The sequence below is a fragment of the Nansenia antarctica genome (assembly GCF_963989245.1).
Source record: "Nansenia antarctica genome assembly, chromosome: 5".
Taxonomy (NCBI): domain Eukaryota; kingdom Metazoa; phylum Chordata; class Actinopteri; order Argentiniformes; family Microstomatidae; genus Nansenia; species Nansenia antarctica.
The window spans coordinates 65,835,948-65,860,528 of record NC_137690.1 but is presented as its reverse complement, the minus strand read 5'-3'; the positions used below and the strand labels follow the sequence as shown (position 1 = coordinate 65,860,528).

Here is a 24,581-nt window from a genome sequence, read left to right as displayed (position 1 = left end):
GTGTGTGTGTGTGTGTGTGTGTGTGTGTGTGCGCGTGTGTGTGTGTGTGTGTGTGTGTGTGTCAGTCGCTGTGTTCCTGGCTGTTGCTCAGTTCAGGAATAGGGTTGTTGCTGGTGTCTCTCCTCTCACACACTGGGGAGTCTGGCTCCAGCAGAGAGCCTTTGTCTAGGGGTCTGTTCTTTGGGCTGCGGTCCAAATCATCATCATCATCATCAACATTGTCTTCTTGATGGTTCCTCTGACTGGAGAAGTGTGATGAGGAGCTGGTGGAGGGTTCCTCAGCTGACTGACTCAGAGTCGCGGTCAGGGAGGCCTCTGAGGAGGGAGGGAGATCTTGTTTATTTTATTTTTTTACTGATTTATTGCCATGCAATTTATTGTCATTTAGCAGACGCTTTTAATCCAAAGCGATTTACAATTACGAATTACAGGGACATTCCCCCTGGAGTAACTGAGGGCTAAGTGCCTTACTCAAGGGCACACTAGTAAGTCAATTGTTGGAATTTGGTATTATTGCTCTAGGCACAGAGTCAGCCATATTTGGCGCCCCTGTAGCCCGCTGCCCACATGAACCCAAGATGATTTTAAAGGTACAACAGCTTTCATGAAAATAACCCACTGGTGTTTTTTTTTTTTTTTTACTGTTTCGAACTACAAATACATTTTCTACCCTGTCAAAATGTCCTTCTGGGTGTGGTTGGGTGACTGACCTGTGTGCTGTTGCATACGCGCCAGTCTTCTCTCCAGGGCCAACTGTTTGTTCAGCTCCATACGTCTCTGCTGCTCCTCGGTCAGGGCGGGGAGGGCCGTGGGAGCGGGGGCGGGGGCTGGGGTGGAGTGGATCAGTCTTGGGGGTTCGTCAGCGAAACCTCCATCTCCGAACGGGTCTGGGTCGTCATGGATAGGGTCTTCTCTCCGTACTGCTTCCTCCCCCTCCTCACCTGGATGAATTGAGAAAGTCACTCAGCCTGTGAATCACTACGTTTGTTTAGGAACATGACAAGTCAAGGCTCTTCTGTAGTAATAACATTATCATACCCGTGGTTACTTCAAAAAGACACTTCCATTGTTTTCCACCTAGTGTTTGGTGTATTACTGTAAAGATGCCCTGCCTGGATAGTGACATTTGTATCTTACCGTCTTTGCCTATGAAATCGTCATGTGTCAACGGCATGTCCAATCGTATTCGCTTGAGACAAGTCTGATGAAAATAAAGCAAGAATTAAGGTTTCACACATGTTTTTTAAACACACTAAAGCCATTGAGGATCATATGGGAGAGGTTTTCCTTTGTTTTTCTCACCTGCACTTCTTTTTTGCTGCCTAATGTCTCTAGTTTGCCTATGAAGTCATCAAACTGCAGTTTGGGGTACAGTCTGTGAGCCCAATTCTCCATAGTCTGCATCAACACTTTCAGATTCTCAGTCTGGACACGGATGGACGGACATGCGCACAAACACACACACACACACACACACACACACACACACACACACACACACACACACACACACACACACACACACACACACACACACACACACACACACACACACAGATTTTTGAGCTTACAACAAAATAAATATAACAAAACATTTAGCGATAGGTCCATTCTGTGATTTAATATTATGATATTATTATGTATATTATTATAGTGTATTTACTATAGTATGTCTCCCCAACGCTATGTGTGGGGATAGTTCTTGCAAAGAAATGTTGCTGCTGATAATGTCTGTGTCGTGTAGTGTCGTGAACTATCCCTTTATAACTACCCACATGCTAACAACAATATCCTGCCTCCCCAGAGCTCCCCACCATCCTTCTGTGCCGCGGGGAGGACCGAAGACCTTCAGTCCATCCGGAGTGTCATGGAGGACGCACAGCAGTTTGTCTACATTGTTGTCAGGAACTATTTCCTCACCACAGAGTTCTCACACCCCAAACGGTCAGTCAGCCTCCTAGGGAACTTCACTGCCACTTTAAGTTCAGGGAGACTGGGGAATTAGCCCTTATGCAGCCATCTAAAGTCAGTTTTGCTTACCACTTTGCTTAGGAAGTTACATTCTAGAGAGCCTCCGCTCTTGAGCCAAAAAGGGAAATAATGCCCCAAAATGATCTCGTTGCTCACCGAGAGGCATTCCTCCCAATGCCCATGAACTCATTAACAGCTTCTTTTTGCAGTAAGTAAGTTTGCAGGCCTCAGACTCAGGAATGTTTAGTCTAATAAAGCCAAAATTAATAGATTGATATAAATATAAAAATGTGTGACAAACAATTGCCTAGTAGTATTGTTCAATGATAAGTGTTCCTGGAGGTAAAGTTGAAGTTGTGGAGAGGCAAAGCTGATGGAGAGTATTATTCTAGCTCATTAGTCTTACTCTAGCTCATTGGTCAGATGGCTCTACCTACCAGCATGTCTTGTAAAAAGGCTCCTAGAGCGTTTGTCTGTTATGGAATGAATAAAGCCCCATCTCTGGGCCCTAACCCTGTGGGTCTGGCGCCCTCTGCAGGTACTGGGCCGACATTGACACTCAGCTGAGGCGAGTGGCATATGAGAATTTTAACTTTCACACATGTTTTTTAAACACACTAAAGCCATTGAGGATCATATGGGAGAGGTTTTCCTTTGTTTTTCTCACCTGCACTTCTTTTTTGCTGCCTAATGTCTCTAGTTTGCCTATGAAGTCATCAAACTGCAGTTTGGGGTACAGTCTGTGAGCCCAATTCTCCATAGTCTGCATCAACACTTTCAGATTCTCAGTCTGGACACGGATGGACGGACATGCGCACAAACACACACACACACACACACACACACACACACACACACACACACACACACACACACACACACACACACAGATTTTTGAGCTTACAACAAAATAAATATAACAAAACATTTAGACGTCATGGATCATTAATTTGATTCCTTTATGATAAATAACAGCCTATCCCTACAGGAGTGGCAATGCAGATACCCTGATACCCATATCAGATATGTCTGACCATAAAGACCAATACCGTAGACAACGTATTTGTGGTGCACACAAGCATCTGTGGTGCTTGCATGAGATCAACCCGATATGTTAGATTTATCAAAAACACTTACGCCCCGCGGTGGCGCAGCGGTCTAAGCACTAGCCACTAGTGCAAGCTGCCCACCGGGGACTGGGATCGAATCCCGGTCTCGCCAGACCCGGATATGGCCAGGGCACACAGGGAGCGGCATATTGAGCGGCCGCTCGCAAAGAGGTAAAGGACTATTTCCGGACAAGGATCCGTCGCGCAACACCGCCCCCGGGGTGCCGGAATAACGGTGTCGGGCTCGAGGAGCCAGTCAGCTAGTCTGCCTGGCGATCTCCTCTGGGGCTGCCGCCACGGGGTCGTGCTGCGGATCCTACGCAATAGGCAGGGGATAATTGGATGCTAGGTTGGGTTCAATTGGATACCAAATTGGGTGAAAAAGGGGATAAAATCTGGAGAGAAAAAAATAAAATAAAAAAAACTTACAACCAGGGTATCCGTGGTGTCTTTAAAAGTTGATAAATCAATTTTGGGAAAATCAAGACCCTTAATAAGTATTAAAAAGTATTATCACGATTTTAATACTTACTTGAATTTTGTCTTTTTCTGAATTAGACTCTGTCCAAAGAGTTTGAGTCCTAAAAACTTTTAGTAAAAGTTCGTGAATGTATTAGTTTTATTAAAAAACTAAGATGAACGGGAAATTCTGTTGTATGATAGTGGTCTAGTCTATTGCAAACTAAAGCTGTTAAGTTAAAGGTGTCACTGATGTAAACGGTTACAGCTCGAAGTGGCGGCGAGGTCTGGAAAAATATTGACAAGGTCTTTAAAAAGTCTTAGAAAGGTATTTAAATTAACCTCAAGATTCCTGTATATACCCTGACAACCCTTATGTGTCTAAAGTAAGTCCCAAAGCCAATGTCCCAAAGCCACTCTGACATGACACTATGACACAGTCGGTTTTATTTTCGAAAACAAATCTGTCAGCTCAAGTGTGGGAAAATGGAAATGAAGAAGAAGTTGTTCCTCTCACCATTCTAAACATAATTCTTGTGGTCGTTTGAGGAAGAAATTGTTTTATGTTAGGGTTAGGGTTAGGGCTATCTATGAATGAATGAATGAATGAATGAATGAATGAATGGTCTTTATTGTCATTGCTACAGTACAGGTACCAAACAACGAAATTTAGGAGGGGTGGCTCCCCTCCTCTAGGATTGGTACATACATTTTTAGGACTTTATATAGCCATTGATTCTGAAAATAATACCTCTAAAGATCAGTGTTGGTTGAAACACTGGGAAACGTATGTCTTCTCTTGTGTCCCTGCTCAGGTGAAGGAGCTGGGAGCCGTGGTGTACAACTGCAGCTGCTTGGCTGAAGACCTGGGGAAGATCTTCGAGGCCTACTGGTATCTGGGCCAGAGTGACGTCATCAGTATCCCCTCCCCCTGGCCCAGCAGCTACTCCACCGCCTACAACAAGGACACGCCCATGCAGCTGCCACTCAACGGCACGGCCTCCAGCGTCTATCTATCTGTAAGACCTGAGGGAATGGATCTATCACGAAGCCACGTGACGCACCAGAATAGAAATTGTCCAATCATATCACAGCAAAAGTCACAACAAGCAGAAAACTCGGACAAACAACTCGCTAATATCTGATGGTGAAAAGCTTCGAGACTAAATATTCTTGTCATCTTCAAAAAAACATGTCTATTACTTGCTGTGGTAAATCAGAAATCAGAAATTTGCCAACTCCCGCCATTGTAAGTCATTGAATGTCATTCAGTCACGGTCGGTCAGTCAGTCAATGCCAGTGAAGCGTTGTTTGTTTGTCCGAGTTTTCAAAGGGGGCGTGGCTTAGCGATAGGTCCATTCTGTGATTTAATATTATGATATTATTATGTATATTATTATAGTGTATTTACTATAGTATGTCTCCCCAACGCTATGTGTGGGGATAGTTCTTGCAAAGAAATGTTGCTGCTGATAATGTCTGTGTCGTGTAGTGTCGTGAACTATCCCTTTATAACTACCCACATGCTAACAACAATATCCTGCCTCCCCAGAGCTCCCCACCATCCTTCTGTGCCGCGGGGAGGACCGAAGACCTTCAGTCCATCCGGAGTGTCATGGAGGACGCACAGCAGTTTGTCTACATTGTTGTCAGGAACTATTTCCTCACCACAGAGTTCTCACACCCCAAACGGTCAGTCAGCCTCCTAGGGAACTTCACTGCCACTTTAAGTTCAGGGAGACTGGGGAATTAGCCCTTATGCAGCCATCTAAAGTCAGTTTTGCTTACCACTTTGCTTAGGAAGTTACATTCTAGAGAGCCTCCGCTCTTGAGCCAAAAAGGGAAATAATGCCCCAAAATGATCTCGTTGCTCACCGAGAGGCATTCCTCCCAATGCCCATGAACTCATTAACAGCTTCTTTTTGCAGTAAGTAAGTTTGCAGGCCTCAGACTCAGGAATGTTTAGTCTAATAAAGCCAAAATTAATAGATTGATATAAATATAAAAATGTGTGACAAACAATTGCCTAGTAGTATTGTTCAATGATAAGTGTTCCTGGAGGTAAAGTTGAAGTTGTGGAGAGGCAAAGCTGATGGAGAGTATTATTCTAGCTCATTAGTCTTACTCTAGCTCATTGGTCAGATGGCTCTACCTACCAGCATGTCTTGTAAAAAGGCTCCTAGAGCGTTTGTCTGTTATGGAATGAATAAAGCCCCATCTCTGGGCCCTAACCCTGTGGGTCTGGCGCCCTCTGCAGGTACTGGGCCGACATTGACACTCAGCTGAGGCGAGTGGCATATGAGAAGCGTGTGCGCGTGCGTCTGCTGATCAGCTGCTGGGCCAGCACACAGCCTATCATGCTGCCCTTCCTGCGCTCCCTGGCCTCGGACCAGGAACCCAAGAGAAGGCTGGACATCCAGGTGGTGAGTAGGCCTAGACTTAAGAGTTGCTTTCTTATTTTGTCACTTTACTGTACGTTAGTTTTTAGACATAATCCTCATGTTGATGATTCATCGACATTGTTTTGTTTATGTTGTTAATAAGCTACGTCCAGAAAGGATGGAGGTGTTTGGGTGTTGAACAGTGTCTTCTTTAGGTTGTAAGCAGAGATGTATGTGTTGGTTGCTTGGTTGAGAGTATGACACGTTTAGGCACAATATGGGCAAGTCATTGGGCACAGGATGTCACATTTAAAAAGAGCTTATGGTACCATTTCTGCTTCTCTATTTTCCAGAAAATCTTCGTTGTGCCAGCCAATCCCAAGCAAAAGGAAATACCCTTCGCCAGAGTTAACCACAACAAGTACATGGTGACAGACAAGGTTGCCTACATAGGTAATACACCTCTCTCCTAGACTCAACAGTAGTGAGATATATCAACATTAGTGAGATCAAAGTCATCCTTAAGTCATCCTTAGGAAGCATTGTGAATCATTGTTAGACCACTGATTCACTCTCTCAAAAACAGGGTTAAGGTCAATTTGAATTTGTGAAGTGATTTGAGTTCACACTTCCAATATTTGAAAACAATTCATTTTTTCCAATTTATTGAGAGTTCACTGAAAATGAATGCCCTTTTAGCAATCATTGATTAAAAAAAATAATAGTAATACTTCCTGAATCAACTGCATTGAAATTCAATTGTCCCCAACCCTATCTGAAATAAAAACCTGTTTGCTCAGATATCATTTGAAGCATCACCCATTGTATCTCTAGGCATAAATGTTGAGCGTATTTTATGTGTCGACTTTACACAAATAGGACATTTTCATTTCATTTTTCATTTTACGCAGATTCTTTATTGAAATCCAGTGTAACAGATTCCATCTATCAGCTCTAAGGCATCTTGTTTCCTTGTGTTCTCAAGGTACCTCTAACTGTTCTGGTCTTGTGTTCTCAAGGTACCTCTAACTGGTCTGGTCTTGTGTTCTCAAAGTACCTCTAACTGGTCTGGGGACTACTTTGTGACCACTGCCGGGTCGGGGCTGGTGGTGAACCAAACTGCGTCCCAATCGCTTGGTGGCACGTTCCAGTCACAGCTGCAGGCCGTGTTCGAAAGGGACTGGGAGTCCTCCTACAGCAGCCAACTTAACCAGCACACTGACCTCAAAGACCTCTGTTAGACACATACACGTACAGAGTTAGATGAAGTACCACCACCACCACACTTCTCCTGCCTCTAACAGTGACTCTGACCTCCAATCCAGCAGGGGGTACTTACGATGTACATTTCGTCTCTGGGACGATTTTAAAGATTATAGCGTCGTATTAATCATTATTATTTTTTGATAAATGCTGATTTAAAAATTATTTTTTTGCCATCTATCACTTATCAATGATCAAAAACTATCAACTAGTTTCTAGAATACAATAGATGTATGGTTTAAAGGGTACATTTTCACAGTAGCTTTGGGAACTCTAAATCCCAGTCAATCTCAGGGAGAAATGTATAGTATCTGTAGAGTTTTTTGATTGATGTTTCTTGGCATGCTGGTTTCTTCTTTTTAAAGGTGCAATTCTTAATTGGTTTTTCAGCCACATTTCTGGCAGCTTCTAGTTTGGGTATTATACAGTGGGGTGGGCACCCCTAGTCAAAATGCCTTTTACAATTAATATCTAAGTGAAAAGAAGCAAACCTAACCTCTAAATGGTACAAAGTTAAACATGACACATTTCATCACATTTTAAAGTAAGATACATTTTTATCTTTAAACTTTTTACAGTTTCAAAATAATAAAACAAGGAAAAAGGCCTTGTGCAAAGGTTTGGGAACCCTGTCAGCTAGTAGTTTGTAACTCCTCCTCGGGCAACTATAACAGCTTGCAAACACTTCCTGTAGCCTAGTAAGAGTCTTTCAATTCTTGTTTTTGGAATTCTTCCTGGCAGAACACCTCTTGCTCAGAAATATTCTTCGGCCTTCTTGCATGCACGGCATGTTTGAGATTTCTCCACAGATTTTCAATAATATATACGGATACGTTAGAAGGCATGGAGTTACTTCAGAATATATAGTTCAACCCTAGAATTATATTCACCTGACTCATTGAAGCCGAGTAAATCACCTTGGAGTAAAACGTTTTTTATTATAATAAAAAAGAAACCTTGCTTTAAAATTGGCAGAAAGGTGTCATGTTTAACTTTGTAGCATTTAGTGTTCAGGTTTGCTTTCAATCACTTGGAGATTAATTGTAACAGACATTTAAACCAGGAGTGCCCAAATCTTTGCACCCCACTGTTTGGCAGGGGAAGGGTTAGTTAACTTTTGATTTTGGATGCTATTAAGGTGAGACAGTTGTACTACGCTCATTAGACATTTATAAGTAATATTCTGCCTAAACATTTAAATGAAAAACAAAACAAAACCCAGGTTGTGCCTTTAATGCTTCATTTGTGTTTCTTGCTTTCCAATGCAGGCTGGATAATATGGGCTTTTAATTCATGTTAAATCTTCCCTTTTAAAACAAGTGGATGTTTCCCATAGGAATACATCATGGCTGAATTTACATCCTTGAATAATAATTGAGAAAGTCCAGAAATTCCCTTTAATTTCCACCATGTGGAGTGTGTCTAAAATATAAGTACAGTGGAGATAGTTGTTGAACAACAGTAAAAAAAAAACGAATGTATTGCATATTTGACAGCAAGCACTGGAATTAAATTCCTACACCATCACTCCCCTCTACCCTTTTTGGGTAATGTTCTTAAATTGAATTCATAAAGTTATAAACCACTTTATTGTTAGTGGTTTTATGCAGAAGTGTGGATAATTATCTTTCCTCCAATTTGCATGAATGAATAAAACCATGAATAAAACCATGCAACCTCTTGCTAATGATGAATTTATTTATTTCCTAAACCGTATTCACTGTGCTGTCAATCAAAACAACGACAAGAACACTACTTGTGTACTCATGTCATCTTTGAATTATTAGCAGAGCGTTTTGTGGCGAAAACATCACGTTGGATCAGAGAGAGACTGCATCTATGAGTTTCAATTCATTTTCTATCACTATTTCTGTGAACATCAATTTTCATAATGTTTACCGATGACGATGAATTGAGAATCAAGGACCCAAATTGAAATAAGCCAGTGGCTTTCTTGGGTTTTTATCCTGTTAGTTGACCTTGTAATATGTACTTTCATGTACCTACTTCTGCAAATCTTCTAATAAAGTTTTCAATCAATCAATCAATACCTCCGCTATTATAGGCACACTCTTATACAAGCAGCCTACACCAAAAATAACGCTAATTCACAGACTTCAAACCATTTATAGTTACTAACGTTCTGAGGAAATGAAGCATGTGAGTGAGGGATTTTTTAGTCTTGTAATAATAATAATAATAATAATAATAACTTATTTGTATAGCACTTTTCCTATATCAATTAGACTAGGTCTGCTAAAGGCTCTTGTCCTCGACCGCATTTTGAGAATAGACTCAGACCAACTGAGGCAAATATGCTCAATGACCAGCTGATGCGCAGGTGAGTGTATGTTAGTTAATAACTGTATTTAATTAGGGAGAATCTATTCAAATGAAATTGATTTGTAGACCCATGAACCGAGCGGGGGGCGTGGTTATGTCAGAATTGGTTGTCAAAGAAAATGACGCGTCATAATCCACTGGCGAAATTGGCTTTATGACACATTAGAATTAGTGTCGTTCTGACACATAAATGGCAAAATGACACATTAGAATTAGTGTCGTTCTTCTTTGAGACCACTCTGTTGCAGACGAAGATCAGTTAGAGAGATAGAAAATATACTACTACTGTGTCATTACATATCTACTACAAGAGAGAGCATCATTTCAATGCCCCCTACTTTACAAACCAAGAAGACACAGCTGCCTTAGAGGAGGTGGCCAGTGGCCTATCATGGATAGCACTCCCGTGAGTAATCAAACCTCAAACACTGACTATAAAATGGGGGATATATTACTTAAAATAAGCTAAATTACCTGCCAACAGAACAGGACAATTTAAAACTAGTGCAGTCGGACAGAAAACAAGCATATATTGCCTTGATTTAAGATATTTCATCTTACTTAGATTTACTTTTTGCAGTGTGGACGGTGTGGACGGTGTCCTGTTGACGGGCAAAGCAGAGCACGTAACGCTCAAAACCACAGGAGACAAGACGATGTTGGAGGTAAGCATTACACACACTACTCCTGATGAGTCTTAATTAAGCATTATCACACGAGAGGGAGTGCTGATATTCAGTATAACAGCACGACCACAAGTGTGATATTGCTTTTATACTTGTTTTATTTTTAACAGTTCTAGAGCGCAATTTATTAGTTAACAGTAATAAGCGACAACAGATTATGATTTGTTTGTTTATTTAATCATTTATTTTGGCTCCGCAACTGAACGTCAACTGCACTGTTGCCTAGTAACCTGAACACAAACATGTAGTCTAATTATAACATTTAGTAGAACACCTGTGCGGCGGAGTGATTAGTTAAAAGTCCCAGTACTGTTATACTGTATATCGGCACTCGTGGAATGCCTCTTGTCCAATCAAATTACTTAGTCGGAACTAACTGTTATTATAATGTATAATGATTGATACCCCCTTATCTGAAGACTGAGTATCAACCCTCTTCTCCGTTTCCTTTTTTTTTTTTTTTTTTTTACAGGGAGCTACCAATGGAGCCAGACTGGTGGGGGTGCACTGCAGAACATCAACCATAACTATGGTGTGATCAACAATCATTACCATTATTATTACCCAGTGGCCCCTGGGAATGAGGTACCGTCTGGCCAGCCTACTGGTCCTTCAGTCACGCCCCAAGAGTCTGGAGGACAAGCCTCAGAACGTGGAACATCAGGGTTAGAGTCGATAGACAGTCTGCTGCTCACCTTAGAGTCGATGGACAGTCTGCTGCTCACCCTTCAAAAGGTAGTCAGATGAGTCTCATACAGGATATGTAATTTAATGTAATGTCCTAATAGCCAGACATGTCAATAACAATGTCAATAACTCTGAGTGTAATTATCGTGGTGGTGATATTGATAATGGTGACATTTGTATGTATTGATACATTTTGGACTTCAAAATGGCACAAGTAATGTATAAAGTAAAAAATAAGATGCTTCCAGACTGTATCCAGAGACTGTTTCAAGTTAGACAGAGTAATTACGAACTCAGAGGAATATGTATGTTTATGAAAACAAAGATTAGAACAAATGCAAAACAAAGATGTATAACAGTTAAAGGAGTTAACTTATGGAATACTTTTGAAAAGATAATGAAAATGTGTAGTACACTAAAAGGATTAAAGAAATTACAAAAAAATAAGATGATTAACAAGTATAAAACAGAGGTATAAATATAGTTTTGTTTGGTATTTTTGAAAACATGCTTAAGTAAAAATGTGTTTATAAATGTTTCTATGTCTTGATTATGCACTCATAAGGGGAAAACCACTAATGTAAAAAGGTTAGGTGCATTAATATAGTTTTTTGTTTGGTACTTTTGAGTTTTCTGTTAAGATGCGTAAGTGAATTTTTGTTTATAAAAGTTTCAATGTTTTGATTATGTACTCATGGGGAAAAACCCATACATGTAAAAAGGGTAGGCGCAATAAGCCATGGCTTCAGCCTACACCTTTTTGGTCCTGGTGTTACGCATTGTGACTGTGTACATTTTTAATATCTGTATTATGAATTGTAAAGGGACCAAAATAAACATTCTCAATCAATACAGCATGCAAATATTGTGTGCAGGTTTTTATCATAATATGAGTGTGTCACTTACTATGATATCAACTGTATGTTTCATTGTTTTGGACTAATTGTTCTTATTTTTGACTTTGACCAAAGTCTGTCTCAAATGAGAACCACCCACAGATAATCTCTCTAGAGAGGGATGAGGTGGAGCTCTCCTCAGAGCCCCTCTCCATGGTGAGGACGCCTCCCTTGACAGGTGAGGTGAAGATCCCCAGTGTCCTCGTGGAGGAAATGACCCTCCACCAGACCCTCCAGTCTGTTGATGAGGCCAAGGCAGAGCCCCAGGACATCATGACAGCCCCTGAGGTTGTACCCCCTCCTCAGAGAGAAGAGGGCCCCAGGGCCAAAGAGGCATGTACCCCTCCACAGAGGGATGAGGTGGAGCTCCTTCCAGAGGCCCTCTCCATGGTGAGGACACCTCCCATGACGGTTGAGGTGAAGATGCCCAGCGTCCTCATTGAGGAAATGACCCTCCACCAGACCCTCCAGTCTGTTGATGAGGCCAAAGAGGCATGTACCCCTCCACAGTGGGATGAGGTGGAGATTCCCAGTGTCCTTGTTAAGAAAATGACCCTCCATCGGACGATGATGAGGGATGAGGTGGAGCTCCTACCAGAGGTGGAGATTCCCAGTGTCCTCCTCTTTACCCACAGGGATGAAGACACAGCACCGGAGGTTGTTACCCCTCCCCAGAGGAAAGAGGTGGAGCTCCTCCCAAAGGCCCTGTCAGTGGTAAACACACCTCCCATGACAGGTGTCAACTCTCAGACAGCACGACACAGTTTGCCTTCTATACAAAATGTAATCCCCAACAGAGGGACCAGGGGGACATCCTCCCTGACGCCGACCCCCCATCAAAGTGGGATCTGGAGATCTTGTGCTACATGGGCTACATGGGCTATGGGTGTGGCTACAGGTGTGGAGGAAATAACCCTCCACCAGACCCTCCAGTCTGTTGATGAGGCCAAGGCAGAGCCCCAGGACATCATGACAGCCCCTGAGGTTGTACCCCCTCCTCAGAGAGAAGAGGGCCCCAGGGCCAAAGAGGCATGTACCCCTCCACAGAGGGATGAGGTGGAGCTCCTTCCAGAGGCCCTCTCCATGGTGAGGACACCTCCTATGACGGTTGAGGTGAAGATGCCCAGCGTCCTCATTGAGGAAATGACCCTCCACCAGACCCTCCAGTCTGTTGATGAGGCCAAAGAGGCATGTACCCCTCCACAGAGGGATGAGGAGGAGATTCCCAGTGTCCTAGTTGAGAAAAGGACCCTCCATCGGACGATGATGAGGGATGAGGTGGAGCTCCTACCAGAGGTGGAGATTCCCAGTGTCCTCCTCTTTACCCACAGGGATGAAGACACAGCACCGGAGGTTGTTACCCCTCCCCAGAGGAAAGAGGTGGAGCTCCTCCCAAAGGCCCTGTCAGTGGTTAACACACCTCCCATGACAGGTGTCAACTCTCAGGCCAAGGCAGACACCACGACACAGTTTGCCTTCTATACAACATTTAATCCCCAACAGAGGGACCAGGGGGACATCCTCCCTGACGCTGACCCCCCATCAAAGTGGGATCTGGAGATGGGTGCTGTGGGTGTGGCTACAGGTGTGGAGGAAATAACCCTCCACCAGACCCTCCAGTCTGTTGATGAGGCCAAGGCAGAGCCCCAGGACATCATGACAGCCCCTGAGGTTGTACCACCTCCACAGAGGGAAGGTTGGGAGCCCCAATCTACCCCTCCACAGAGGGATGAGGTGGAGCTTCTTAGTCAGGAGGTTGAGCCTCCACAACAGCTTGACACTAAAACGTGCCTCTGGAAGGTGGAGCTCCTTCCAAAGGCCCTCTCCATGGTGAGGAGGACATCGCCCATGATGGTTCAGGTGGAGATCGCCTGGACAATGCCCATGATGGTTCTGGATAAGGCAGTGGCCAAAAACACTGTGACCCCGACACAGTTTGCCTTCTTGAAGGCATTTAATCCCCAACAGCTCCCTGACACCAACCCCCTATATAAGTGGGATCTGCTGGAGATTGGCGCTCTGGGTGTTGAGCCTCCACAACAGCTGGGAGTTCGACCAAAAACCTGCCTTGAGGTGAGACCCCAGATTACTACACACAGGGGTAAAACATGCGCTTCATCAGAGGACAAGGGGCAGGATTTAGATCCAGCTACACCTTAAGGTCCACATTTAACTATCATCTTACAGCAGTCATATTCTAACTGTACAAGCATTGCTTTTTATCCAACTCATTCAGGTTAGTTTCATTGAGCAGATTTTATTTATATAATTATTTTTCACAGAGCATGCCCTTTCCATCACCTCCACCAATGATGGCTCCACCAACGACAGCTGCCCTTAAGATGGTTCCCGTCATGAATTCTTGCTGTCTGTGGGATCCTCCATCTACCACTCCAGGACACATACACTCTAGGAGTGCAGGTACGGTAATTACTGCTGTGGCTTAACTCCTTACACCCAGTCAGTCTGTAATGATTATAATGACTGTGGTGATGATGACGATAATTTGATCATGTTTTTTTTTCAGTCTGTAATGACTGTAATCAGTACTCAAGTTGTAAAAGAAAATCAGGGGGGGGATGGTGGATTTTATCATATGGGGACAATTTTAGCATCCCCACAGCGTCAGTGACTTGGTAAAAATGTCATTGCATGTGTGCGCGTGCCCCCTCGCCCACAGTATTTTACTCAATATGCGCAAAACTAAATGTTGAAATAGCAGTAATACCACGTTCATTGATAGAATGACATAAGGGGTGGAAAGGGGGGATGGCAGTTTTAGAAGGGGGGTGATTTTTACTGTTTTTATTTCAGAGGGGATGCCATCCCCCCTCAACTCGAGTGCTGACTGTAATGACCGTGGTGATGTTGACGAACATTTTATCATGTTTTTTCCTAGTAACAATATGTCCAGTGAGGAGGTCCCCCGAACTTCTGAACCCCAGTGTAATGGCCTCCACGGGTCCAGGACAGGGACCTGGAGCGCTGCTGGACCCAATGGACCCCGCAACAATGATGGACCCCGCAGCAACCATGGCGCCCATCCCCAAGACACTGGAGAGTCAGTACTTATTTGAGCCATTTGTTTTCTCTCTTCTGCGTTGAGTTACATTATGGTTATGACTGCTTTTAACAGACAGAGAGTAATGTGTTTTTTAATGTCTCTACAGCTACCAAGGAGAAGGGCCATGGTCTTCTGGGAAATGCTGTGTCCCATATCAGGAGAGTTGCCTGTTTAGGTAAGACCCTCCCAGCTATTTTAAGACCCGTTTTAGACATTTTCACCTTTGGTTTACTGCTTTCTGTGTAATGCAGAAAACATATATATATATTGATTATTTCCTGAACTTAAAATGTGTTCTTTACAGTAACATGCAGCTTGACTGAAGTAACAGTGTAAATGACTTTTTTCTTTCTTTCACAGGCTATTATCCCCAAAGGAGTACCTGGGGCTCTGAGGATACCGATTATTTAAAAAAAAATAACTAAAAAAATTCCCAAAACTTCTCGGCATATCAAATAAAATAAAAAGCATTCCCACCGCTTCTCTCATTCATTCCTTAAATCAGATGGACTTGTGTGTTTTACCTTTTATCTTTCCATAGTGTCATTTGCTCTCTGAGTTTAGACAGGTATGTTGGAGGTGTACTACATTGAAATGTGCTATGAAGAGCTTTGCATTTTTTTTTACTGATTTATTTGCCCTGCAATCAACTTGTCAGTCAATTGTTGGAATTTGGTATTTTTGCTCTAGGCACAGAGTCACCCATATTTGGCACCCCTAGAGCAATTAGGGGTTAAGTGCCTTGCTCAAGGCCACATGCAAGCTCCCTCCTGAGGCAGGGATCAAACTAGTCAGCCAACTTCTAGCCAGCCTCTCTAACCTCTAGGCTACCTACCAAAGCATTGATCCTTCCCAATGTGAACTGGATCTACTCTGACCAGTTTCAAACATCAAATTGAGCAAACACCGCAACATAAGGTTGAACTAACCCTTATCTTCTTTGCAAGTGGCATAGATTGTTACCAGGGCCGTTACCAAAACGTATAAGAGGAAGTTACTGTAATTTAGCCGCTAACACGCTCGCGACGTTGCAAGCTAAACTCCAAAATGCTAGGTGACAGAGCAATAGACCCAGATGTTTTTAAAAGGATTTTTAAAATACTTTTATTGACAACAAGAAATGTTTGATGAAAAAAAAAAAGAACAAAAAAAGCATAATCAAAGTTAGCTCTTTGCGCAACAGCATCCTTACACATAAGGACAAACATGGTTTGAGGAAACATCATTAAGGCCCCTTCAAGTGAATTGTCAAAACAAACAGTATATCAACTCTTCAATCCAACATGGTGTTTGGCTTTCATCATGGCATTTTTGTAGAACAGGAAAAAACTGTCAATAATATGACCACGTTGGTGACTTGTAAGAACTTGAACAGGCAAAAACATCCGTAGCTTGGTAGTCCTCTCAAGGTACCTTGATGGTGTGTGTACCTTGACATCCGTAGCTTGGTAGTCCTCTCAAGGTACCTTGATGGTGTGTGTGTGTGTGTGTGTGTGTGTGTGTGTGTGTGTGTGTGTGTGTGTGTGTGTGTGTGCGCGCGTGTGTGTGTGTGTGTGTGTGTGTGTGTGTGTGTGTGTGTGTCAGTCGCTGTGTTCCTGGCTGTTGCTCAGTTCAGGAATAGGGTTGTTGCTGGTGTCTCTCCTCTCACACACTGGGGAGTCTGGCTCCAGCAGAGAGCCTTTGTCTAGGGGTCTGTTCTTTGGGCTGCGGTCCAAATCATCATCATCATCATCAACATTGTCTTCTTGATGGTTCCTCTGACTGGAGAAGTGTGATGAGGAGCTGGTGGAGGGTTCCTCAGCTGACTGACTCAGAGTCGCGGTCAGGGAGGCCTCTGAGGAGGGAGGGAGATCTTGTTTATTTTATTTTTTTACTGATTTATTGCCATGCAATTTATTGTCATTGAGCAGACGCTTTTAATCCAAAGCGATTTACAATTACGAATTACAGGGACATTCCCCCTGGAGTAACTGAGGGCTAAGTGCCTTACTCAAGGGCACACTAGTAAGTCAATTGTTGGAATTTGGTATTATTGCTCTAGGCACAGAGTCAGCCATATTTGGCGCCCCTGTAGCCCGCTGCCCACATGAACCCAAGATGATTTTAAAGGTACAACAGCTTTCATGAAAATAACCCACTGGTGTTTTTTTTTTTTTTTTACTGTTTCGAACTACAAATACATTTTCTACCCTGTCAAAATGTCCTTCTGGGTGTGGTTGGGTGACTGACCTGTGTGCTGTTGCATACGCGCCAGTCTTCTCTCCAGGGCCAACTGTTTGTTCAGCTCCATACGTCTCTGCTGCTCCTCGGTCAGGGCGGGGAGGGCCGTGGGAGCGGGGGCGGGGGCTGGGGTGGAGTGGATCAGTCTTGGGGGTTCGTCAGCGAAACCTCCATCTCCGAACGGGTCTGGGTCGTCATGGATAGGGTCTTCTCTCCGTACTGCTTCCTCCCCCTCCTCACCTGGATGAATTGAGAAAGTCACTCAGCCTGTGAATCACTACGTTTGTTTAGGAACATGACAAGTCAAGGCTCTTCTGTAGTAATAACATTATCATACCCGTGGTTACTTCAAAAAGACACTTCCATTGTTTTCCACCTAGTGTTTGGTGTATTACTGTAAAGATGCCCTGCCTGGATAGTGACATTTGTATCTTACCGTCTTTGCCTATGAAATCGTCATGTGTCAACGGCATGTCCAATCGTATTCGCTTGAGACAAGTCTGATGAAAATAAAGCAAGAATTAAGGTTTCACACATGTTTTTTAAACACACTAAAGCCATTGAGGATCATATGGGAGAGGTTTTCCTTTGTTTTTCTCACCTGCACTTCTTTTTTGCTGCCTAATGTCTCTAGTTTGCCTATGAAGTCATCAAACTGCAGTTTGGGGTACAGTCTGTGAGCCCAATTCTCCATAGTCTGCATCAACACTTTCAGATTCTCAGTCTGGACACGGATGGACGGACATGCGCACAACACACACACACACACACACACACACACACACACACACACACACACACACACACACACACACACACACACACACACACACACACACACACACACACACACACACACACATTTTTTAGCTTACAACAAAATAAATAAAACAAAACATTTGGCCGTCATGGATCATTAATTGGATTCCTTTATGATAAATAACAGCCTATCCCTACAGGACCTGACGACAGTTAAGATTACCTCATGTCCTTTGCCTTTGAAGTGAACATTGTCAAACAGGGTGCGTAGAGCCGGAAGTCCTCTTTCAGAGCACAGCCTGCAGGAAAAATAACACTGACCATCATCAAACATTTCTGCAGCAACATATAGCATACCGTTTGATTTCTTCAAAAGAAAGTTCAGAGTTAAACAAAGTAAGCTAAGGGGAACAGTATGCTACACCTTCTATGCTACACAGTTTCAAAACACAGACATCGTCTACGAGTTAAAGCCATGTTACAAGTTACCCTGTATGGATCAGCTGGACCAAGAGCAATGTCTCCCTCTACACATGCAAACATTGTGTACCTCTGAGAGTCCAGCCTGGGCAGGGGCCAGGGCCTCTTCACTCCTCTCCTTTTAGCAGCAGGTACATCTGCTAACTTGGAAATCTCTCCCTCGTCGTCTTCTGAACATCACCAAAAACATACCAACCAGATTATGAGGCACTCAACTCAAACACATCACAGGATTTGAATACTGAAGCCGATGTATTTGTTACGGTACATGTGGGAAAACTAGTGGTTAGGGTTAGGTGCTATGTCGATTTGGTACATGCTGGCATGTGTGGGGGTGTGGGGGTGGGGGTGGGGAGTGGCAATGCAGATACCCTGATACCCATATCAGATATGTCTGACCATAAAGACCAATACCGTAGACAACGTATTTGTGGTGCACACAAGCATCTGTGGTGCTTGCATGAGATCAACCCGATATGTTAGATTTATCAAAAAACACTTACAACCAGGGTATCCGCGGTGTCTTGAAAAGTATTAAAAGTTGATAAATCAATTTTGGGAAAATCAAGACCCTTAATAAGTATTAAAAAGTATTATCACGATTTTATGAGGTCTTGAATTTTGTATTTTTCTGAATTAGACTCTGTCCAAAGAGTTTGAGTCCTAAAAACTTTTAGTAAAAGTTCGTGAATGTATTAGTTTTATTAAAAAACAAAGATGAACCGGAAATTCTGTTGTATGATAGTGGTCTAGTCTATTGCAAACTAAAGCTGTTAAGTTAAAGGTGTCACTGATGTCAACGGTTACAGCTCGAAGTGGCGGTGAGGTCTGGAAAAATATTGACAAGGTCTTTAAAAAGTCTTAGAAAGGTATTGAAATTAACCTCAAGATTCCTGTATATACCCTGAATGTGTCTAAAGTAAGTCCCAAAGCCAATGTCCCAAAGCCACTCTGACATGACACTATGACACAGTCGGTTTTATTTTCGAAAACAAATCTGTCAGCTCAAGTGTGGGAAAATGAAAATGAAGAAGTTGTTCCTCTCACCATTCTAAACATAATTCTTGTGGTCGTTTGAGGAAGAAATTGTTTTATGTTAGGGTTAGGGTTAGGGCTATCTAGGATTGGTACATACATTTTTAGGACTTTATATGGCCATTGATTCTGAAAATAATACCTCTAAAGATCAGTGTTGGTTGAAACACTGGGACTGAGTAAGGTATTGTGTTCAACTCTTGGAAACGTATGTCTTCTCTTGTGTCCCTGCTCAGGTGAAGGAGCTGGGAGCCGTGGTGTACAACTGCAGCTGCTTGGCTGAAGACCTGGGGAAGATCTTCGAGGCCTACTGGTATCTGGGCCAGAGTGACGTCATCAGTATCCCCTCCCCCTGGCCCAGCAGCTACTCCACCGCCTACAACAAGGACACGCCCATGCAGCTGCCACTCAACGGCACGGCCTCCAGCGTCTATCTATTGGCGCTTTTCCACTATACGGCCCAGCCCGGTTCGCGTCAGGTCGGTTCGTCCCGCTTTGGCCCGCTTTTGATCAGTTCTGGTTTTCCACTATACACACAGACCCGGAGCTAGTAGGAGGAGTAGGCGATAGTAGGCGGAGTTACGCGTCATAACAGCGCGCCATGGTGGTGACGTATATTTTCACGAGACACAACACAGCCACAACAACAGCATGGAGGAACTTGCAGCTATCCTATGCATTTCCCTCGGCATGTGGTATATTATTAACCATGTTTTTTGGGAGAGAAAAGAGAGAAGACAGAAGAGCGAAGACAGAAGGAAGGATACTCGAAAGAGGAATGCTGAAAAGAGAAAGAAACTTATGTGGGCTATCGTAAGGAGATGGCTACTACTTTACCTCACTGTAGCATCATTGTTATGTTCAGGAGACGGCTACTGCCTGATTGTCTGCATGTTTGAATCATTTCTATTGGATTTTGTTCTGCACATTATGTTCTACACATAATAAAGTCATGTTTTTTGAACCCTTAAAACCACTGCGTTCACTTGTCTGCTTTATGAACTGTAGCATCATTGTTATACAGACAGGCTGACAGATACGAGTGCAGCGCTGTCTTGCTGGTAGTCAAATATATTTATTTATACAGCATATGGATGTTACGTGCCTGTTTTGCCGCTTTCAGTTCTAGTAGATTTGTAGTTTAGATCTCGCAGGATAACAATTCAAACGTGTCCGGATAGGGGAGAGGACAGGGAATCCAAAACCATTTGAATGGTGTAGATCCTACACTCCTATCACCGTCGACAGCGCGGAGCGAATTCCCTGTTAAAACGATTCTCTGCCCCCGCTGTCAACTTTAAACAGCAGCAAGCGGTGCTGCGAGCAGCAGCGGGTGAACTCCCGGTTCATCGAGTTTACGGTTAAAAGCATAACTTCTCGGGGTGTCAGCGTGGTGGTTAAGGGCTCAAAATGACCGTAGACCGATGGTGAAGTTAGAAAAGGAGTATTGTGTTTGTACCACCTCCACAGCCGGTGTTATTCACGGGCAAAGACGGTGCATAATAGCGATTTTTGTGTTATGCCTGTTGTAAATAAAAGTTCTATGATTCATTGAAATGACATTAAACTAAGATAATACGATGGTCAGCATATTTTTTCGAATCTTTATTAATAAGCTATTACAGAAACTGTAGTGACATTTTCCAAGAGCGAATGTGGTATTTCAAGATGGCGGTTAGTGAAGAAATCTATGAACATGGGATGACGATTTCCATTGACCAATCAACGGTGTGCAGCGTCACACGTCACACGCAGCCTGGCAAAAAGATCCGGATCTAAAAATTTAGACCCTGGTCTCGAAGGGGAGCTAAAGAAGCGACCCGAACCGACCTGACGCGACCTGGGCCGACAAATGGAAAAGGGCCAAAGAAGCAGGCCGAAGCGGGCTGGCCCGGGCTGGCCCTGTAATGGAAAAGCGCCAACATCTGCCAGTCATGTGGACGATTTGTCTGTGGCACATGCACCAAGCCAGCAACGGTGTGCTGGGGATGCTGACTGTCCCATGGCCAGGCCTGATGCCTCTCCTGCCCTGTCTACCTGACAGCGCCCACGCTGAGCGCTCCGGCGACCTCCTATTCACTTTCTACTTGTTTATACCATACTTTTTACTTGGAAGAATTGACGTGAACATTGCAAGTAAATAAAAATATTACTTGAATTATCTGTCTCTCTGTCTGTGTTCGTTTGTAGTACAAATATCACATCTGATATATGTAAAGACATTTCACTGCAACATGAACACACTATATTTTCACTTTTCACAACAGCTATTTTCATTTCATTTATAATGTGCAGTAAACAAACTAAATAATTTATACACTCTGCAATTGACTACTATACAATGGTGCCAAAATCAACTATCCAAATATGAATCTGCGTATATCTGTGTACAACCGTCTTGTTGTGTAGCCTATTATTATCATTGCCGACACAGGTCGACATGAGAATTGTTGGCTACTTCATATCATAACTGAACATTCATATATATAGCCTATTTCATTATTTGAAGATTGACAGCGCTGTACATAGTGTCATTGAATGCACAAGCACGTCATTTCACACGATTTTAATCGACAGCGAAATACATTATCAATGATCAATATACTCTCTCCCTTCTTCTCCTTACTTTCCTGTCTGTCTTCACTATATCTGTCCAATAACATAAAAGTTATGAGTGGGACTGCCCCACTCAGAAAGAAAACAACATTATATACAAAAAAAACAATATACACTATTATAAATATCCGTTCGTTATCTCGTTGATGATTACAGGCATAATCAAATGTAGGATTTGAAATTACATACTGTACAGTTTATAATTGTATAGCCTATATATAAACACATTATGTTATCAGTCTTATCAGTCTTATTCACTGTAATTCAGCACTGAAGCCTGAAGATTGAGCACAGTGTGTGTCCCCTTGCTACCTCTGCTGATATAAAAGAGATTTGCAGCCTTGGAGAAAAAGATGGCAGCCGAATACCAAGGCAAATACACAGACACACACTATGAATCAGTGTTCGAGTTATGTGGGAGCCAATGGGAGCTGAGCTCCCATAAGGAAGGTCTGAGCTCCCATGAAAGCAGTAAAACATCTGTGGGGGTCGCTAATAATACATTACCACAACCATTATTTGATCATAATAAAAAAAAGTAAATATAATGAGTATTATTTATATTTATTTATATGATAAATATTCTAAAATAAACATGTTTTCCAAAAGAACTACGCGCACCAGCATTAATCTCCTGTGAATGACAGTAGGCCTTTGACTGCCTGCACTTTACCACCAAGACACTATGGGGCGCAGTAGAATATTGTGCAACAGCAGAATATGATCGTTGAGAGCTTGCGAACGTGAAAACACGATTATTGAGAAGAAAACATTCAGTAGCTAGCTATCATGCCGCCCCATGAGTTTCGGGTTTTCATCCAAGAAACCAAACTTGAATTCAGCTGCACCTGTTATGACACCTAACGTTGAAATAGCAGAGCTCAAACAAAAGCAAGTGCTTCCGAAGAAAGTAGCAGAACTCACCTCCATGTATAAGGAGACAACTAGTTCGTTCAAGGCAGCCTATACTGTCGCTAAAAAAAGGATGCCTTATACAAAACTGAATCCAATTATGAAACTTAATGAGATGAATGGCGCGACAGTTGGCCCCTGCTCACCGATCCGATCATTCATGTGCCCAGATTGTAGAGCACATTGCACAAGAGATGAAAAACAAATTCATTTCTAATGTCAAATCACTTGATTCTCGTAGTAGCATAACTACTATTTAGTTAGATGATACTATTAATTAGATGAAAGCACAATTCATGGACGAGCATACATGATTATTTATGTCAGGTGCGATGTCACTGGAAATGGAGATGTGGACAATGTGTCGTGCTAACAGGGAAAGTGAATGGACTGTATAGCAAAAACAACAAAATTATTGGCCGAGATACCTGTGACTATCGCTTATAGCTGTTGTTTCATGTGGTGCTGTTGATGAATATGAAGGTAGGTACAGTAACTGAGGGCAGGGCTCTTCTTGCAATATGTTCATGTTCATGTCGAATTAGATACATTTAAGTTAAATTTGATAATTTGAACAGCCTCTTGTGCATATGCTAGTGACATTTGCTTGCAGACTAGAGCTCAGAGCAGCTGAGAGGAAATGGAGAAAAACTGGCCTTTCTGATGACCTTAACCTCTATCACTCTCTCCTTGCCAACTACGCCTCCTCGGCATCAGCTGCTAAAGCATCCTACTATCATTCCAAAATACATTCTTCTGCCTCTAATCCTAGAAAACTGTTCTCCACTTTCTCTTCACTCCTTAATCCACCTCCTCCCCCTCCCCCTTCCTCCCTGTCCGCCGATGACTTTGTCACCTACTTTGAAAAAAAGGTGGACGACATCAGCAGCACCTTTTCCCCCCCACCTCTCCCTTCTCCCACTAACAATGCTAACACCCCTTCCAAACTCTCTCCTCGACACTCGGTCTCTGGATTGTCATCTTTTTCCCCCCTCTCCCCCGATGAGATTCTCACACTTATCACATCAAAGCGGGCAACCACATGCCCTCTTGATCCCATCCCCTCCCCCCTTCTCCAATCCATTTCCCCCGACATCCTTCCTTACCGTACCACCCTAATCAACTCCTCCCTATCCACAGGATCTGTCCCAGCGGCCTTCAAAATAGCCAGAGTCAAGCCTCTCCTCAAGAAACCTACCCTTGACCCATCATCTGCCCACAATTACAGACCTGTATCCCTTCTCTCCTTCCCTTCCAAAACCCTTGAACGCGCGGCATCTAACATCTAAACAACTGACTGACTATCTCCGGAAGATGGATCACTTAGACCCCCACCAATCCGGCTTCAAGGCTGGGCATTCCACTGAGACTGCGCTCCTTGCTGTCACGGAAGCCCTCCACTCTGCCCAAGCTTCCTCCCTCTCCTCTGTTCTCATTCTCCTTGACCTGTCTGCTGCCTTCGACACAGTCAATCACCAGATCCTTCTCTCCATCCTCTCAGACCTGGGCATCTCTGGCACCGCACACTCCTGGTTTTCTTCCTACCTGGCGGGCCGCTCCTACCAGGTGACCTGGAGAGAATCGCTATCTTCTCCACGAACCCTCTCCACTGGAGTACCCCAGGGTTCTGTCCTAGGGCCCCTACTTTTCTCCCTCTACACCAAGTCTCTTGGCTCGGTAATCTCTTCACATGGGCTCTC

The 24,581-nt window shown here is 43.3% G+C and overlaps 2 protein-coding genes across 2 annotated transcripts; one reads left to right on the top strand and one right to left on the bottom strand.

Annotated features, from left to right (window-relative positions):
• Positions 1 to 3,970: 3,970 nt before the first annotated feature.
• On the top strand, positions 3,971 to 7,161 carry LOC308158250 (5'-3' exonuclease PLD3-like; the record flags this gene model as incomplete). The annotated part of the gene is made up of 6 exons (XM_080531845.1): positions 3,971 to 3,982; positions 4,355 to 4,558; positions 5,092 to 5,231; positions 5,797 to 5,962; positions 6,274 to 6,373; positions 6,974 to 7,161. 6 exons carry the CDS (start codon positions 3,971 to 3,973, stop codon positions 7,159 to 7,161), a joined length of 810 nt encoding a protein of 269 aa, XP_080387971.1.
• Positions 7,162 to 16,439: 9,278 nt separating this feature from the next.
• On the bottom strand, positions 16,440 to 19,276 carry LOC308158249 (TIMELESS-interacting protein-like; the record flags this gene model as incomplete). The annotated part of the gene is made up of 7 exons (XM_080531844.1): positions 16,440 to 16,693; positions 17,089 to 17,319; positions 17,516 to 17,579; positions 17,681 to 17,803; positions 18,062 to 18,137; positions 18,389 to 18,488; positions 19,222 to 19,276. 7 exons carry the CDS (start codon positions 19,274 to 19,276, stop codon positions 16,440 to 16,442), a joined length of 903 nt encoding a protein of 300 aa, XP_080387970.1.
• Positions 19,277 to 24,581: the final 5,305 nt, after the last annotated feature.